The sequence below is a fragment of the Myiozetetes cayanensis genome, unplaced genomic scaffold, assembly GCF_022539395.1.
Source record: "Myiozetetes cayanensis isolate MyiCay16 unplaced genomic scaffold, myiCay2020 scf21, whole genome shotgun sequence".
Classification (NCBI taxonomy): domain Eukaryota; kingdom Metazoa; phylum Chordata; class Aves; order Passeriformes; family Tyrannidae; genus Myiozetetes; species Myiozetetes cayanensis.
Genome location: NW_026087423.1, coordinates 3,566,620 through 3,585,765, shown reverse-complemented (window position 1 = coordinate 3,585,765; position 19,146 = coordinate 3,566,620). Strand labels below are relative to the sequence as shown.

At 39.8% G+C, this 19,146-nt stretch overlaps 1 protein-coding gene across 1 annotated transcript in view; it reads right to left on the bottom strand.

The window, feature by feature from the left end:
* The window catches only part of CCDC60 (coiled-coil domain containing 60), a 50,527-nt gene that overhangs the window by 13,695 nt on the left and 17,686 nt on the right, over nt 1-19,146 (bottom strand). Inside the window, 1 exon segment of the mRNA XM_050318761.1 lies at nt 10,425-10,501. Within this exon segment, the coding sequence (XP_050174718.1) occupies nt 10,425-10,501 (77 nt within the window).

The following is a 19,146-nucleotide window of genomic DNA, read 5'->3' as shown; positions in this document are numbered from 1 at the left end:
AAGTACCCTGGTTCATCTTCACTGCATTCCAAGGAGTCATTCTAAGGATGTGTCTGCCCCAGAAGATCAAATTTTCCAGTTAACAACCTCACATCTCCTATATACACAAACAACTTCTTTGGGACGTGGTTACTGAAGGACTGACGTGATGCCAAAGCCTTGCTGGGCTCAGCTGCTCCAAGCCCAGCCTGAGCAGAACTGCCAGGAAGAGGGTGCAGAAGGTTGCACATCCCTTGGCTCTCCCTCACTCAGGGACTGTATTTGATGCAGTGGGGGATATTATCAGGGTGTTTCAGCCTCATTTACCTCTTCCTGCTGATCTCCCTCTGCCCACTCCCCGAGGCTGAAGTTGCAGTCCATTTATGCCAGCTTGGTTCTCTCCCTCTCTATAAGCTTGAACATTTGATTATGATCATGGGCAACAAATATTTTGAGTATTAAATAAAATAATTATGTATCCATCAAGCAACATATACACATAAGACACATATTTCTCTGATCATGGAAACTCTTAGCCACTGTTTCACAAAATGGCTTTCTCTCTGATCATGGAAATGGTTAGCCACTGTTTCATAAAAGGCCTTATTCAATTTTCTTACCTTAATGGACATAGCCTTTATATCAACAAAGCTAATGACAGAATATCTCCTGCTCTGGACACTGTTCAGAAAGAATTCAGCCTTTTCCAGAGGCTTATAGCCAATTGTAAATACAAATGAAACCCATGTGGCATTGCTCTGAAAGCCACTGAGAGCACAGGCTTTCTAAAGGCCATTTCCTTTATTTTCATAAAAGCATTTCAATGTGCATCCACAACAACTCCTGGCCAGACAAGTAAATGCTCCTCTTTGGGCACAAGGCCAGAGCCTGCTGAGGGTGTTGTGAGGTATCAGCTGGGCACTGCCTGACTTGCTGCAGTAGTGACAAACCTGAATGCAAGTTAAGGCTTCCCAGGTGAAAAACAAGTGCAATTTTACACACACTGCAACTTAAAACATTCCCAGTAAGTAATTTCTATAGCAGAAAACCCAACACAACAACCCATTTCTTATGAAACAGAAAGCACAGGAGGCAACAACTTTGAAACTACAGTAAATAGAACCAAACTGTATTCTGAACATTACAGACTTAAACTGTGGATTAGAAAACAGGCCAAGTCTTCAAAATGAGCACTTTGCATCATTTGCAGACGTATCATCATGAGTGTGATCCTATTACTAATCTCAGATGAAGACCTAAAGATTTCAAACCAATATCGACTGAAGGAAGCAGGGAGAGCAGGAAGCTTGCCTCCTTTGAAATCTGTGTCCTCACCTGGTTTTAGGGGGCACCATGGGCACTGGAGGGTCTTTGAAAACGTAATAAAGTAGAAGTTCTGACAACCTGAAGAATTCAGGATGTTATGGCAATCTCTGCAGGAGCACAAGTGTTAACCCTGCATTCTCATCAGATTTGAGCTGATTAAATGTTACTGTCCTTGCTGCTGTTTCAGCTGGAATAGGACATTTTTTAAAAAAATTATTTTAGTCCCCTAAAATATGTTGTGTGTATCTGCATTAACACACATCTGACTCCATTTGAGCTGTTGCTGCATTCTAACAGCTGAAGTAATTCTGTTACATCCCTTAACTTTCTGACAAGGCACTGTAACACCTAAATAGTTAATAATTGTGAAACAGCAGGAAATGCCAAGATAAAAGAAAATCCATATGCACACAGTGCTTTCCTTATTTACAGAGCACACACAGAGAACAACAGGAGAGCAAATTCTGCATTTCTTGTAACCTGCCCACACTGATACTGATTTATGCAGTGGAGAATCAGATCCACTCTCCTGTCATAAATACTGACTGACCATTTCACTCAGTACATCAGTGCTGTACATTACAAGGCTGAATGGAAATCTATGCCAGCACATGCCAAGTTTATTTACATTAAGACTTCTACATCACCTTTCCTGGTGATGTAAGGCAACCTTATTATAAATGAGAATTGGTGTATTGTTCAATTAAGAAATACTCAGTGAGTGATTAGTGGGTGCACACACCATCCACCTTCTGAAATTCCAGAAAGCCCTGGGGTTGATGTGCTGGTGAGGCTGACCCAGAAGTCCTACTATTGAGATCCACTTTTGGGCCATACTCTGAAAGCTCAGCACATGGACAGAGAGAGCTTGTAATTCCTCACAGTTCATATGTAGCTACTGATGTAAATTAACTGTGAATTGGTTTGGTAGTGTTTACAGCCAAGCTAGAGATGCCCACTCAAGGAATCAGGAGCACGGTGCTTACTACTCCTATTCAATGGTTGAATGACTACACAGCAAGAAAAAATGGGTAAATATTCATCCATCTAGTCTTTTTAAAATCAGTGAAGACAAGGTGATAATGACATTAAAATCTCTTCAATGTAGTTACTAACCCACAGAAACCAAGACATATGTGATCATTTACCATGCTGAACCACTGACAATTCTGGCAAGGAGCTAAAGTAGTACCACATCAACATCTGTCCTGAGTAGCTGAAGACATACAAACAATCTGGAATACCCACGCTGTTTCAGATCTTGGTTCCCATTTTATTTTCCTGCAGATGAGTACAATATTCTGTACTCAAATGTCTGTTTAAAAATCAAAACTAGGATCTGCAAAATAGGAAAAATAGGTATTATCACAAAATTATTTCATTATCATGAAAATCTGACCATGAAAAAATCCACAAAACAATTTCAAGTAAGACATGAGTAAATTTGTGGCACATTTACGGAAGGTTGTGTGGCAAGAAATTAGAATCTTCAATAGTCAAAACACCGCCCACACTATTATAGAAGATGTCACAGGTGAGTGCATTCATGTAGGGCTGCATATTCAAAGTGTCTCAGGGGTCTTCAATTAACTACAAAGACATTAAAACACAGATGCTGCCTCCATCGTGAAATGAGGCAGAATCTCTCCTTTGAAAATGAGGAGAGGTTCTCTAACACTGAGAAGCCCAAGCACATGTGGCATCCTGGAGGTACAAAAACCCTGTCTCTGCAGAAGCACATACACAATGGTGAGTGGGTGAAGTACCTCCAGAGCAGCACTGAGAAGACAGCTGTGTACTGAAGAAGGGCAGAAAAATAAACCTCTGAGATTTCAAGGCTTTGCTTCAAATTTTTCTCCAAAAAGTTTCAACACTAAAACTTAAAAAAGAAAAAAAACACAACCATGTGGAGATTCCTGAGGTTTCAATTTTCCAGCTGTAAGAAGGTGCAATAATAACTCCATGTTCATATTACCAATAAAAACTCACTGCTTCTTAAGTGCAGCTTCACTGAGGACACTGATCCTCTACCAGGAAAATACTGCTGGCTCAACATTTTCATGTGAAAGCAGAAACCGCTCCTCATGACCTCGTGTTTTGCCTTACTACAAAAAGATATTTTCTGAGCATATTTTACTAGCAAATAATAGAAACTCATTTTAAGTGTTAGGTTTGTCCAAACACTGAGTGACAATTTGTCGTTTGGCATCAGGAGCCATAGGATTGGATTGCTGTGTTTAGGTAGGCAGTAAAATCTAGCAAGGATGAATTACTTCCACTTAAGAAATTTCAAACATAAACAAATACTTTTGCACAAAAGGAAAAGGAGATTGTGACTCTACAGGAACAGCCCCTGGAAAGACAGAAATGTTGATAGGAATAGCAGTCTTCCCAGTGATTGATGATAGAGATAATGGTTCATACATCCATACTCTTAAATGGCTGTCTTTACTCATGACTGCTGTCTAATTAATGTGAGCCATCATTCATGTAAAAGAAAAATTTTGCTTCTGGAAAAAAAAAAAAAAATGCTGCAAACTGCCAGCAGTGACAGTGCTAGAAACATGCCAATTAGAGTGATTTCTGCCAAGCAGCAAAAGGGCACAAAACACCGGTTTCCAAGCAACTGACATGATGAAGTATTAAATACACTGAAAACTAAAATTGGCAGATAAACATTTCACCTTCTTAGTACTGCCTCACTCTCTTTGCTTCTTAACTCTGTGTTCCCTCTCCTCCCTGCTCGTACAGACTCCACTTCCAGTAAACCATATGCACTTATCACACTCTCCAAACACCAACATCTTCCCTGTCTGCATATATTAGAGTAGCATTGGTACATATTCACAGGTAAGGACAGACAAGGTCATAACTAGAACTCCAAAAATAACAGATTGAAGTCTTTCAGTAGCAGTTGCCATTTCAATCACACTTAAATGGTTCTGTATTAAAGGTAGCTACACAGCCACTAGCAGGAAAAAAAGTAGGAGAAACTGCTCTTCGGGTTCCATTCAGTCTAACTGTGGTTGCAGGCATAAAGGATGTATTAGCAGAAGCTGGGCTTTCTGCATGCAGAGTGACTTTTAGAGATCTGCCTTCAGGAAACTTGAACCTTTTCAAAGAGCCATCCAGTTTCTAATTTAAAACAGAAAAAGCAGCCAGTTGAACACTGTTAAACTGCCAGCAGTTTGACATTTAGCTTTATCTAACCAGCACAGCACAGTCAAACAGATGCACAGGAGCCATTTCCTTCAAACTCTGCCTAATGCCATACTGAGGTTTAACCTGCCCTTTTTGCAAGGAAAGGCTTGACTGGCTCGTGGAACAACATGGACACTTCCCCTTCAGGCTGGCAGCTCAAAGCCGTTGATTCCTGGACATCACTGGCTGAGAATGACCACAACTTGTCATTTTTACATGAGCACCTATGTGCTTAGATGACTGTCCCTGCAGAGTTCCCAGTTTTTATCACCTTTTATGCTTCCTTTTTACACAAAAAACCCCTATTTTCAGCTAATGTCTTTTGAAGCAACATGCTTAGTTTTAAGCACTAAGTTTTTGTGAACAAGAGTATTTCCAGGATACTTGCATGGTCTTGGTGGGCTGAGTTAGGCTACAGAAGTGATTTATGGCAACCTGCCTTTATTACAGATTAACCACTACAAGCTTCCTGTGCTTTGCTGATCTCTCTTGCTGTGAAACTGTTCCTACGTGTTTCTACAATTTATTAGCTATAAATACTTCTACTTTCTTTGTCCTCACACAAGTGTGGATTACCCAACACTATTTCTGGATCCCATTCACAGATGCCATTGGCACAAAGCAATAAGACAGGATCTCCCTCCGAGCTGAATGTCATTTCAAAGGGGCTGTGCTGCTTCAGTTTACTCAGTTCTAGTAAAAATAGCAATAGAAATGAAAACATAATTCTTAGCTCAAAGCTACAGATACTTGAGTGCTCAAGGACAAAGGTGGTATCATTTCTGCCATAGTGTATTCCACCCCCTGAATCTGACATTGGGAAGTACATAAGTAAGTCAGAGCTACTTTGTGTCCCCATGGACAATCTCCACGGGAAGTAAGAAGTCTTGATCAACAAAGGAAGAGGAATGATGGGTATCTGCAGATTTCCCAAATGGTGTTTCATTTCAGACTGCACAAAGATGAGCAAATTCCTAAAGAAGTTTCAGTGCTGTGTGTAGGTACAAGAATACCTGAGAGGGGACAGGTTGTCCTGGAGTGACTGGGGGAAACTCATCAGCAGGAAAGCACGGATAAGACCTCTTACTTGGGACAAGTGACTGGTAGATTTGAAAGATGAGTAGTTTGAGCCAGCTCTACGTTCTGTCATCATCCTCTTTTATATCATCATGAGGACTCCAGAAAGTGTAAGAGAGTATCACTGACAGGAGGTATGAGGTCATAATTACAAGGTTTATCTTCAGTTTAATTACGTTTTTAATGTAAGGCAGAATATTAAAGCTTCATGAATGCAGCTATGTCTGGTCTGGTAATGACTTCAACATTTCTGAGATAGTTTAAAAATTCCTACTACTCTGCTATGTCACTGTGATCATTAAAAAACTTCCTCACGCTTTGTTCCATTACACTCTTCCATACAAACAAGCTGCAAGATCACAGACACTACTTCCTGTGAATATGTATCAATTAACATCCAATTAAGACAACTGCTGGGCGTCCTTTTCAATCAGGAGGAAAAGCAGCAAAACCCAAAGCCACTAAGGTCGTTTGTATTCACTGACTCCCTGTAGTATGTATTAACATGCTGCTCTGCTAGACTCACTGCTTTAATTGAGATTAAAAGTTGCTGCCCTGGAGAAGAAAACTCCAGTTTTCTTCTTCATTTCTTGCATTTTCCATTCTGCTTCTTCCCCCTCCCCCCCAAAAAAGAAAAGCTCCTTTTTTATAGTCTGAAATTGTTACAAGAAGCATTGCTGACATGGCCTTTGATTCAAACCAGCAGCAGAGTCATTGTCACCTGAAATTATATTCTCCTGCAACTTCCTATTTCAATATTTGGTTAGAAAGTCTGTGGGTTTGATTTCTTTGCTCTTCTTACCTTTTTTTTTTTCCCCAAACACAGGCTTTGCCACAGGAACACTCTGCAAACAAGTCAAGATGAGTGTCTACCACATTTTAATTGTGAATAGGTCATACCATGACTCTAAAGGAATTTCCAGGCTTATACAGCACAATAAAAATTTTTAAAAACCCAGTTAAATGTGACCTTTGATGTCCAGATATTAAGTCTGTTGGATAATTTTCTGCATACTGGGCCATTTGGATACTGCACACTTCAGAAAGCATTAGAGAAAGTGAGTTTATATTTAAAAAATCTGTTCCACTGACTTTTCTCGAGCAGATTTCTCCATGGCCATTGTAGCTCATACCATGCTTCACTTCTTAAATAGTAAAAAATATGTAGGATTCGTGATTTAATTGCCACAGTAAGTAGAATAAACTATATTAGGTGTGTTACAGGATTCCTACTGGGACTACAGTGCAAAGAATGATGGTTAGGACAGGACATGACAGGGACAGACAACTGTGCTTTCCAGAAACCAGCATTAAAGTGACCACACGAGAGCAAAAAGGCACATTTCTTCTGAGTGCACTGAGCAGCTTTGATAAGGCCCTGAAAACGTTACATTTCTGATCTTCAACAAACGGGTAAAAATATAATTTACTGTTTTGTAAGTGTAAATATACATTTATGTGTGCAGCAGCACAACTTAAAGTCCTCCCTTTCTTCCTCCTCCATCCGTTTCAGAAGCCAGATTAGAGATACAAGAACGATTTCACAGCACTGGTATCCTCTGGGGGTGTGGTACAGGTACAACTGAGCAGAACTTCACAGACAATTTTGCTGATCAAGTACAAAAGGACTATAATCTTGGTCCTTTAGCAGTACTGGCTCCTGGAGGTGAGCAGGGATGAGAGACTAAAATCAGGGGGTGTAATCACTCAGGGAAAAGATGTGACATCCAAACACATTAGGATCAAATCTATTCACATCGTTAAAAATATACATTTAACACAATTCTGCAGATTGCATTGCCATTAAAAATTCAGTGGAAGGCAAATCTGCATTTATCATAACGTGGCACAGGAAACAAATGTCCCCAGTAAAAAGTAGGCTAAACACTCCATCTGTTAGAGGAAATAAATGCACTCACCTGGCGTAATGGGCTGGATCTCACAAGGAATCTTTCCCTGGAGATTCGAATTTAGTAAGGCCAATTTTGAAACTAGAAATAAAAACCAGAGAAACAGAGACATCACTGAAGGTGTTTCCTTACCTGAGACACCCAAGTTCCAATTGCAGCTGTTCCAGTGACAATTAATCTTCCATCCCCAATGTGACTTCCATCTTTTATCCCTGAGAGTTATAATATTTATCCAGCTCATACCTAGCAGTGCTGCAGAGGTGAATAAGGCAGTGCTTGCACATACTTGAGTGCTGAGCATTGTAAGATTTATCAAACTAACATCCCTAAAAGCATAAGATAGTGGTAATAACATTAAAAAAATTAAAAACATAGGAAAAATACATCCTAAATATAAAAAAATAATTTTTACTTTTAGGAACTGGGCAATCTTCATCCACACTCTGCCATCCATGCCAATTCTTTTGGCATCTACAAATCATGCTCAGCTTCCGTTTGTCCAACTGTAATGCTACAGGGAGCTTCTTTAGCACATGAAAAAGCTAACTTTGAAAAAAAGGACTTTTCATGCCCCTGATTCCTTCTGATTTAGTCCCTCACAAAGGGTCCAAAACACCACCTTCTACAAAAGATCAGGTTACTCATTATAATCTTGAAGACTATCTAGATATTTATAAAATCAAATTTAATTTCAGAGGTTTCTACAATTATAGGATTAGAAATTCACTCAATTTACTGAATTGGAGAGAATTTCAATGCTGGGGAAAAGCTCGGCTGATCCTGAACACCTCAAGGTTGGCCAAGGTACGCAAAAAGCACATTTCCCAAGTATCAAATCAAGACTCCCTCATTGTAACCTACTAATAAAACAACATTTTATTTGTCCAAACTGTAACTTGTATTGAAATGAGTGGTCCAGTTGGACCAGCATTCATCTGAATGTCTGCAAATCAATGTGTTAAAATTTAAACTGAGCAAGTCTTTTAGTACCAATGGTGACAGTAATTTCCATCTCTGCAAGTATTTCTCATCCTACTCATCTGAAAATAAAGAATGCAAAGCAACCAAAAGCAAGCTCCAAGCACCTGCAACTCGTAGATCAAGAAGTAAACTGATCTTTGGCAGGTTATCATCAAAAGAACTTTAACTTGATCTCAAGGAGACAATCCCACTGAAATTTAGCAATGAGTAATGACTGCAGGCAAACATAACTAACAGTGCATTTATGGCAAAAACTAGTCATGCTTTACCAAAATGGCTTATCCAACCTTCAAAATACATAGGATTTATTATTTTGTTTACAGTTCATTTTCAGAAAAGTTTATCAAGTGAAAAGTCACTAAAACTGGATCAACTGAGTAAGTGAATAATAAAAATAGTTAGGGGGAAAGATATAACAAGTAACTAGTACAAAATTTAGGAACTGCTCTGATGGAAAAATTTTGGAAGATTTAAACACTACATTACTGCAAAATCTAAAGTTCTGATTCCTCTACAGGAGTACATGCAAAGAAGCTACTTTAACTTCCTTACCTTTTACACAGTTAATCTCAGTCAAACAATGAAAGAGCCTAATTTGCCTTCAACATATGCTGATACAGTTCACACGTTGTCTTGACTGCCACATTTGCTTAGACTTAACCCAATTATTAAGTTTTTATATAGATGTCTGTCTTATTGCTGCTTGTTTTGATTCAACTATTTTTCTCTAGTGAATGCTCTTCAAAGACTTAAAGTCTCAGAAGCTTGTAAACACTCGTGTAATTTGTACCCTGCTGGGGCTGGCAGGGGTAATTTGTCAGTTTTATTTGCAGCAGGCTGTAACTAAACCTTGCCAGATGTAAATCATCTTTTTTTTTGTGCTACTGTTTGGTCTTTGGTTGCAAATGAATCTCTTTCCTTAGCTTAATGCTCACATCTCAACAAAGTTAGAAGGTTCCAGAAAAATTCAGAAAACCCTGGAGTCACCTACTGAAAGCTTTTTTGTGCAGTTTAGCAACTGCTTAAGCTAATGCTGGGAGAACAGAGGGAATGGTCTCTGTAGGCAAGTTTGGAGTGCAATCAGAATGTGTGAGTGCAACAGAAAAGCAGAGTGAAACCTCAGTACTGTCACCACCACACAGTGACAATGGTGAAACATGGGTGACAACACAGCCTCAGTACACTTAAGAGCATGAGTGCCTAAGTATGAGTGTGCTCTGCCAAGGACTATTCCCAATAGGCCTTCCTGTATTCCCCCCTCTCATCATAGTGTTTGTGAATGTATTCATCTAAACGAGACCATAAGAAACGTCCTGCTGGGCCAGAAGTTTGTTGTGTCTGGTGGCAATAGGAGATACTTTCTAGAAAAAGAATATACAACCAGCTACTTTCTGTGGTCATTCCCATAAAATAATGGTTGCTGTCCAAACTCAGCTGGCTGAAAGGTACACAGGATCCCAAATCCATGCCCTATCATAACAGCTCAGTACTTAGCAAAATAAGTGGCACAAAAATCTATTCAGATTCAGCATCTTCCAAATGAGTCCATGCAGGGGTTTCTATAATGGTGGCAGATATTTTCACAGTGATTTTCTCTCACATAATGGACATTATACGTCCTAACACTGCTCAGTTCTGCCTACTTAATTATAAATCTTGGCACAGCACCAAGTCATGCAAGAGACTGCCAAGAGGTAAAAAGCTCCTTTATAAAGAACACTAAAACAATACAATGTTGATACAGATGGAGCTATCAAACAATCATTCCTCCTACAGAGTTGTCAACATTTTCAGTATATATAAAGCCTATAAAGACAGAATTTTAAACTACCTTTTCTAAGCTGTTCATACAGTAAATTGTTTTGCCTATAATTCAACTGCTGCCACTGCAGAACCAAAGATTCCTTTAGCCTTGCCTGGCCCATTTCTGAGTGCTCTGGGTTCCTTTACCTTGCCTGAGCTACAGCTGTTCTAAGAGGCCTCAGGTCCATTCCCATTTCCCTCCTCTCTGGTTCCAGTGAATCAGTCTGAAAGTGATCAAATGGAAAATAAACATTACAGCATTAACTCAGGAGAGCTTGTCATAGAGAAGGTATGTGCAGTCTCAGGGTTCCGTTTTCATCACCAAATATTTCCTGAGGTGGTCATCACGTGGGACAGCACTGTGCCACCTCACCAGCACGCAAACAGGTCTGACGTGATCCTTCTGCGCATTCCTGGGCGTGCAGGTGGCCCAACAGCTTGAAATGATGGCTGAGTTCAAGTTTGACAGAGATCTCTCAGGAAGTTGAGCAACCGTGAGCTTCATTAAGCACCAGACAGGAAGAAGAGCCCGTTCAATGGCCTAGATTAAAGGAATGACTGCTACAAACTACAAAACATTACGCATGGGAGAGAAACCTTTTACAAGTCCCAACCCAGAAAAATTTTCAGTAAGGCTCCAAACAAGGAGACTGACATCTGTAAAATCCAAAATAATAGGAAAAGCTCCACAGACATAGCTGGGTTTAGAGCACAGAACACAATGTGTTTTTCAATTGCTTCTCATTTTTTAAGGGAACACAAACCAGGTCAGCAATTTTATGTAAGGGAATTAAAACTCCCAACTTTGTGCATTGATCAAAATGCCTGCAACATTTTTTCTTCTGAGCAGCTATGGAACTGAAAAAAACAAAGGAGATGAAAGCTTCTATTTGTTGTTGAACCAGCCCTGGCTTAGAAGTACCCTTGGGGTTTCCAGAGAACATCTGCACCAATTTCACAGAATTCTGACTGCATGCTGTGCATGTGCAGTGGGTTTGCATGCATTAGGTAATTAAAAATTATGGATAAATTGCAATCCACTGGGAGATAAGGAACTGGGGTAGGGGAATGGGGTGCAGTCCAAGGTATCCTGTGAGGCAATTCCCAAGTGTCCCGAGGTGTCCAGAAAAAGTAATTCTCAATAAAAAAAAATAAAGAAGCCCCTTTATTATGCACCTTGGAAGTATGGAAGAGCACATTGCTGATCGCTGTTGGACCCATACAGAAATCCTCACCCACACAAGAGAGGCTACTTTGAGTCAGTTAAAAAAGGAAATTAAATACTGAGTTGTGATAGGTGAGATACTACTGGATGCTGAAGTCAGGCTGACATTTGGGCTTTCTTTCTTAAGGAAAACTATCAAAAAAGAATTTAAAGTTAATGTTACTTGTCAATTTTTATATCTGCAAATGCACCATCCTTTCTCTTTTGTTTATGTTTTACTAATTTTTTTTTAATAAAAACTACACTCAAATCAGCTGCCTGGCACTTATTTTTATTCTAAAGAAAAAGAGATGGAACAGATTTTAAATAAGCTAACAAAGATGACACATGATGAAAAATTAAAATTTTTGCTGGATTCTGGTAATTGTTAAATGCATACAGAGAAATTAAATTGTGTCTTAATTCCAACATTTTCTTTATATTTCCAAGGCCTGAATTGCTTTGGGATAGAGCCCCAGCCTGGTCTGGAACTGCACAGCTGTATGACAGGCCCAAGAATGTATCAAGCAGCAAATTCACTTGGGTGGTCTTGGATGAACAGACTCACCACACAAACTGTCCTGTGCCGACCCACAAGTGGCATTTTAACTAAAATCACCTCCAAGCCTTTCAATATTTTAAATTGTAAGTTAAGGTCACACCGGGCAAAGGCTGAAACCCTGGATGTAAGTTAGATCTTCAACAACAGTCATTTGTGCAGCTCCTCACAACACCCAAAGGAACAGCCCTTTCAACTTCAGGTTTTTGAGGTCTAAGAATGTGCAATATTGACCTGTGTGCTTTAATAAAATATGAATTTCTGAAATAAAAAAGTAATTTTGAATCTAATAGCCATTTCTGTGCTAAACTGTAATGCAGTTTAAAGGTCAGTCTTCTAGAACTGATCCATGGAATTACTAACACAGCTGAACTGAATTTTCAGAACACTATTTTTACTAAATTACAAGAGACCCTACAACTCATCAGTGATTTCTTTCTAATACCTTCAGGAGGAGTTTTACCAGATAAAACCTAGGAAATGTTCATCAGCCAATAAAGGCTGGTTCCTTACGTGCAGTAAACTTTAAACCTTGAATTCAGCAAACAGGTATCCCTATGAATAATTAAAGCATGATGTTTGTCTGGTGCCTTCTTTAACTTGATCCTGAATCAAAGCTTCACCACTCTCACCTCTGGATTGAAAGAGTACTTGTTAGCAGCAACCTCAGCCACTTCAAGTCGTTTTTCCTCTACTTCTATTTTCCCCCACTGGTTCCTAAGAAACAATAAACAAAACCACGTAACCATATTTGAAACACTGCAGCAGGTCATAATTTTCTAAATGGAGTGGTGCAAATAAATTTTTCTACAGAGATGCAAACCAGAGCAGAAGTGTCTACACCAGTCTAGGGTAGAAAAACTTGGTTTGTCAGCAAGTACCTTTGGTGCACAAAGAGATTCTCATAGGAAGTACCTGCTGACAAGCTACTGTGCAAAATGCATGTTTTATAAATCGTTGTGCTTAAACGCCTAGGAATGCAACTCTTCTCTTGCAAGGCTGTTGTACAGACTACTGTGTCTAGTATAAAAAGAATATCCAATTCCCAACCAGGAATAGAAAATTACTTACTTGTAACTGCTCTTTCCTGAGGATATACACTGGGATAGACCACTATTCTTGGGTCTGTGCTTTCACCCCCAAGGAAGGCACAGAGCCATAAAAAGCCCTGAAGTCAGACACAAACACTCTCTCAGAACTCCTTCAACCATCAGGGTATTCAAGTGGAAAAAAGAGACATTCCTGCCTATTAAAAAAAATTATATAGGTAGATTATTAAAAGCCTTCAGATCACTCAGCAGTGTACGGAATGCGGCTGCAAGGACATGAAGACAGTAATTCTTTCCAGCGCTAGTTTTAGATCAAAGAGCTCATTCAGTGATTCCAAGCAATCCAAAGCTGGCCCTAGGAAGTTGGATCCATGTAGTCAGGGTGGAGCTGATGTACAAAAAGTGCTGCCCAGCAGACCGGGAGCTGTGGATGAAACTCCTCCTATGCTGTGCAGCTTTGACCCAATAGAGCAAAGCCCCAACTTTGTTCAAGTGTTCAAGCATTTAAAAAAAGAAATGAAGAGCAGAGCACTTTGCTTGTTGGAGTCTTGACTTGAGAAGGCATAAAATTCTTTCCAGATTTACGCTCCTGTGTGAGATCTCAGCAGAACAAAGGTTCAAAGTGTGAGGAGCAACACCTTCACCCACTGGAGAACTGCAAACAACGATGTTATACTGGGATGACTGAGGCAGCCCACAAACAAGTATATTAAATGCCTTATCTGTGAAAACAGGCTTTTTAAACTAGACTGGAGTTTAGAAATGAGTTACCAGACAAAACACTTAAAAAAAAATCCAGCATAAACCCTTAAATATTTGTAACTTCATTTGTGTACCACCAAGAGCACAGCTGATCTATCCAAACCATAAAGAATGCTAAAAGACAAATAATTACTTCCTCTGATCAGCCCTTCTAAATTTCAGAGTACCCTTGAAGGTGGAGAGCTGTCAGATGGATAGAATAGAAGACTCTGTCGGTGAAACACCTTCAGAGAAGCTGGTTCAGAAGCAGATTGGTTGTGAAAACCAGAGAAGTTTTCAGATTTTGGGCAATCTTTAACTCATATCAGGGGACAGTTTTGGAAAGTTCAGTGAAAAATCCACTAAATTCTATGTATTTGAACATGCCCTGATCTTCTTTCTCCTTTTCAGTTACTATTTCCTTATGGCTGTCTTCTCTGCAAGGCCTGTCTTTAACCTGTGACACCAATCCCCTCAGCACCACCCCAACACCACCAAAACCTGTGAACCCGTGTCAGATTTCTCATCATCTGATACAGGGATAGCCTGCAGGGAGCTTTTCCTCTTTTAATTGCACACATTATCTGCATTTAAAGATAAAACTAGAAGATTTATCTGATTTGGACAGCCCAGGAGCAGGTAATTTCTAGTCTGCTTTGCTCATGGCACTGTTGTTATTTGTTTTTCAGAAGCAGCAAAAGGTTGCCAACAGCCAGGTACCATTGCTTCTACACATGGTGATACCTGGAATGACATGATTAAAACAAATTAGGAGTAAGAATAACTTCCTACTGAAGGGCAGGAAGAGTGGGGGAATTCAGCCCTCAGGTTTCAATGGCTTGAAAGCACCACTTCCCTGCCCACTGGTAAGGTCAGGAGCCATTTAACATCATTCATTTTGAGTGTTTAATGCCACTGAGCACTGAAAAAAAAGTTCTCTCAGCTGCAACATCTCTCTGCATCCTCTCTCTGCCCACCAAGCTCTGCCAGGCCATGGGGAAAGGAAAAAGAGCTGCCTGCCCTTTGCTCAGGTGCTGAAGGAGGGAGGTGTCACAGCCCCACCTCCACTCAGGCACTGATCATGGGATTCAATCACCCTCAGCACAGAGAACAGCAGGGAGCAGCTTCCTCCTCAGCATCATCATCTTTCATTACAATGCCATGTACTGAAAAGGTGCAATCTGAGCTTAGAACAGTAACAGTAGTAATTAGAGAACAGTGGAGATCTCTCTTTTTAATTTGCAGTGCAGATATAAAACCAGAGAACATTACTGGTATGTCTAATTTGCTACATTCAGCACTATATCATCATGACAACCTGAACAATCTTGGGAGCTTGGGTGTTGGGGTTTTTTTAGTGTTTCCAACCTAAGAAGACTTTCATCATAGTTCATCTAATTTGCTTTAAGCCATCAAAAGGCCTGTTTCAGTGATCATTTCCTGCCTTCATTATAGTGATGTTTAAAAAAATAAATCTCACACAACACCATATGTAAGAAACTACGATTTTTAAAAAAACCCTATTAAGTAATATACGAAACATCATCATAAAGTGAGATTACACGAGGAAATGACCCAGAAGTTTTCCATGAAAATGATTACTGTCATTTTTCTCGAGCTGGCTTGGGGCAGCTCCGGGTAGAAGGAGGGCAGCAATGCTGCAGAGTCGCTGCAGCAGGTGGAGCTCGATGCCGCCGGATTGTCCAGGCTCCGCTCCCGAGGACCCGCAGGCGACCCCTCCCAGGGCTATCCCAGCTGGAGAGGAGCACGCGGGAAGACCCGGGATTCCTGCTCGCTGCCTTACACAGTGACCTCTTCATCTTTAGAAAGAAAATTGCAGCATCGTCGAGTGGTTTTGGATGAAAAAAATATTTTGAATCACTTGTTTCAGTCAAAACCCCCACCTGCAGACTATGGATTTTACCCTGACAATTCCCAAGTATTTCCACTTTCTCTTCTAGACATTTCTGGACATAAAAAATTGCTCAATTCTGACAAATCCATCCTTTTATTAAACATTCTCTCCATGTCCCACATCTGTCATCCTTGCAGATGTCATTCTCTGAGTTTTGAAATTTTCCAACTTTCTTCAAGTTTTTTTTTAGCAGTAGCCTGAGTTAGTGGAGGATATGCCAACTATGGATGGAGAATCGAGGTACAATAATCATGCTTTTAGGGTGTACATTTTCAATCTTGTTGTTGTTTTTGGTTGTGGTTTTGTTTGTTTGCTTTAATTTTGTTTGGCTTTGTTGAAGCTGAATTCAGAACCTGTTTCCTTTGCAATTCACAAAGTTTTTTCATTCTGGGTAACTAATTAAGTCTATATGTTATGTCAAAGATAGATTGACACACCTATTGCACTCTTCTTCCTTCTCACATATCACTCCAGTAGGAGCATTAGGATTACATTTGCAAACTGTTAATGTGTTCTAATGACAATAAATCAGCAAAGTCTCCTCACAAGCCAACATTTAGTCATCCAAAGGCGAGAGTGACCTCAAGAAATAAATTTTTTTATTTTATAAAAGTGTTTAGAGAGCTTTTGTAAAGCACCACATGTAGAAGTGACTACTGCTGTTCTGCAGGCAAGGTTGTAAATGTTGAATTTTAAAGGCAATATTCTAGCCATGCACTCAGGATTTCTTTTTTTCCTATTTCTTCTTTTAATACTGCTGCTCACTCCTGACCCTCTCTGCCCTTTCACTGGGAAGTGGGAACATGGAACAGGCATCAGGACCAAAAGAGAATTTTCAATTAAACACGAGAGGCTCCAAGACAAAGGATGTCACGAAGAATAAATTGCAGAAAATGAAGATTTGTTTTAGAGTAATGAGAGTAACGCTATTTTAGTGCTTCAGCTTTAAAAAAAAACCATAACACAACAACAACAAAAAAAAGCCACAATCAAAGGTGCAGATATAAATATCAGCAAAAATACCTGATTTGTTAAGGCTGTGCTGTGCCACATAAATAATGCAAAGCACTTTGCAGTTGAGAATCTCCGTTGCCAAGGGGAGCTCTTGGTAAGAGCTGTTGTAGCAGCTTCCAATGGGCTGCTCCGGTCAGGAAGGGTCCCGGCATCGACAGGGAGGGGCCTCATCCCACAGTTCTGCCACGAGGAGTTTTAATGAGCCCGGCAGGTCCAGCTTTGTTGGGTCTCGTTCTGCACTCCAATGAACACGTTACTGTCAATACAGAGACAGATCAGGCAAATGGAAGGAGACAGCTGAGAAGTCAGAGAAAGGTTGTCTGCTAGAGAAGGCATGAGGAGGAAATTTGGAATAAATAGATTCAATTTCATCTCTGTCAGAAATTTCCTCTGGCATCCTAAATAAAACATTTAACACCTTATCCCAGCTAGCAGAAGCCTTTTTTTGACTACAATGAATTTTAATACAAACTCCACAGCTCATTGTGCCTCTACTTCCCGTGTCTGGAATGGGAAAAATAACACTCCTTTTCCAAACATCCACGAAGCATTCTGATATTATAGGAATGGAAAGCATCTGTACAGAAAAAAAACCCTGTTGTTTTCATAACAATAGCTTGGCATTGTTTATTCCATCCATTTCTCATACTCCTGGGAAAAATCTTCTTTCCATTTTCTTACCTCCAAAGAGTATTTACTAATTCTGATAAGTTTGGTAAATATAAGTTTGGTAAGTTTCGTAAAATAATTGCATCAAATTAATCACGGTTCTAATGTTACTGTTGTCAGTGCATTTGCCCTACAATTACTTTTAACTCTTTAAGCACCTGCACCATTTGAGTTGCCATCTTTATAATCTTCAAAAACTCCTTTCATTCAAATTTTAATTTGAATTTTAAATTAATTTAATTTAAAATTTTTAAAATGTGTCGTTGGAAGTCAATGCAAATAAGATGGGGAAAAAAAAGAAAGATCACTTCTATATGACATCTCTCTATGCCACCTTTGTCATTTCCCAGGTCTCTGGGCAATGTGCCAGCAATTTAGGTATTTACAACACTCCCAAAGCCTTTTATTCACATTTTTTGGTGCATACTGGCAATGATAATATTACTCAGCCTTAGCTAATGTTTTCTAGATATTTTCCCCCACTTAAGTCAGAATTACAAACGTTCTTGCCAAATCTTCTGCCAGAAAACCAAATGTTCCAAAGCCATTTTTGATGGCCAAAAAAATCCATTCTACTCGAAATTAATGTAATTTGAGTTAAACTGGGAAAAAGAAAACCCCATCTGCACCACAATAGCGCTCGCTTCCTTCTTGCCATTAGTGGAGTTCAAAACAGATTACAAAAGTGCTGAAAAGAGCCCTTCAGGCACAAAGGACACTCAGAAAGCAGAAACATCCATAAACATCTTTTAAAAGAATTGGTTTCTTACTTCTGCTGGTCTAACACAGGATTTCTTATTGCAATGTTATGCTAAAACATGAGAGTTCATGAACCAAGGCAGGAGCACCTAATAAAATGAGCAGATCGATATCTGCCACAGCACAGAGTCTCCACTCAATCCAAAAGCAGCAAACAACAAAAAAGAACCCACTCTTCTGTTTTATTTCACAGTGAGAGCAAAGTTAATTTGAGAAGGAATTGGGGGAAGATGCAGCTGGAGAGCAGAGTTACCAGCCTCAGGAAATTCAGGGAAATGTAATTGAGAACAAATTATCTCTTTAATTACTTTTGACCAAATCAATAAGAGCCATGGAAAAGAACACGTGATGACTGCCACCTGGTAGAGGACAAAGAACACTCAAGTTGAAAAATTAACACAAAAGTAAAACACAGCCGTGGTAAGACCAATCAGAGCACTTCTCTTACAGGAGGGGGGAAAAAAAGAGGGTGAAGTATATTAGCTCAATAAACAAACAGTGTATGCAGAAGTTAATGTTTGGTTTTGGCCACTGCTCACTGCTCTCAGCTCTGAAGACTGTTAACACTTTACTATGTTGTTCAGCTTTCAAGTTGTCCCCTCATTACTCAGGAATCAGAAAGAAAGAATCCCCAAGACCTCCTGTTTCCTTCTGAACTTCCATGGCTTCTCCCAAGCTGGCTTTTATTTACTAAACACCAACATGGGAACTCTTTAGTGTTTAAGTTTAAGGCACAGCACTTATTCCTGTCAGTGTGTTAATAAACCAGAGTGAGATCTTCCCTCTCCCCTGGCTCCATTCCCAGCTCTGAGCAGTAACACTCACACCCAGAGGTCATGGATGTGTAAGTAAGCACGGCTGGCTCTGGGTGTGATGGATGGGACAGAACCTTCTGGCAAGGCAGAGATGGAGGGACTGCAGGGGCTGCACTGCCATCCAGCAGCAGTGAAGACTCCAAG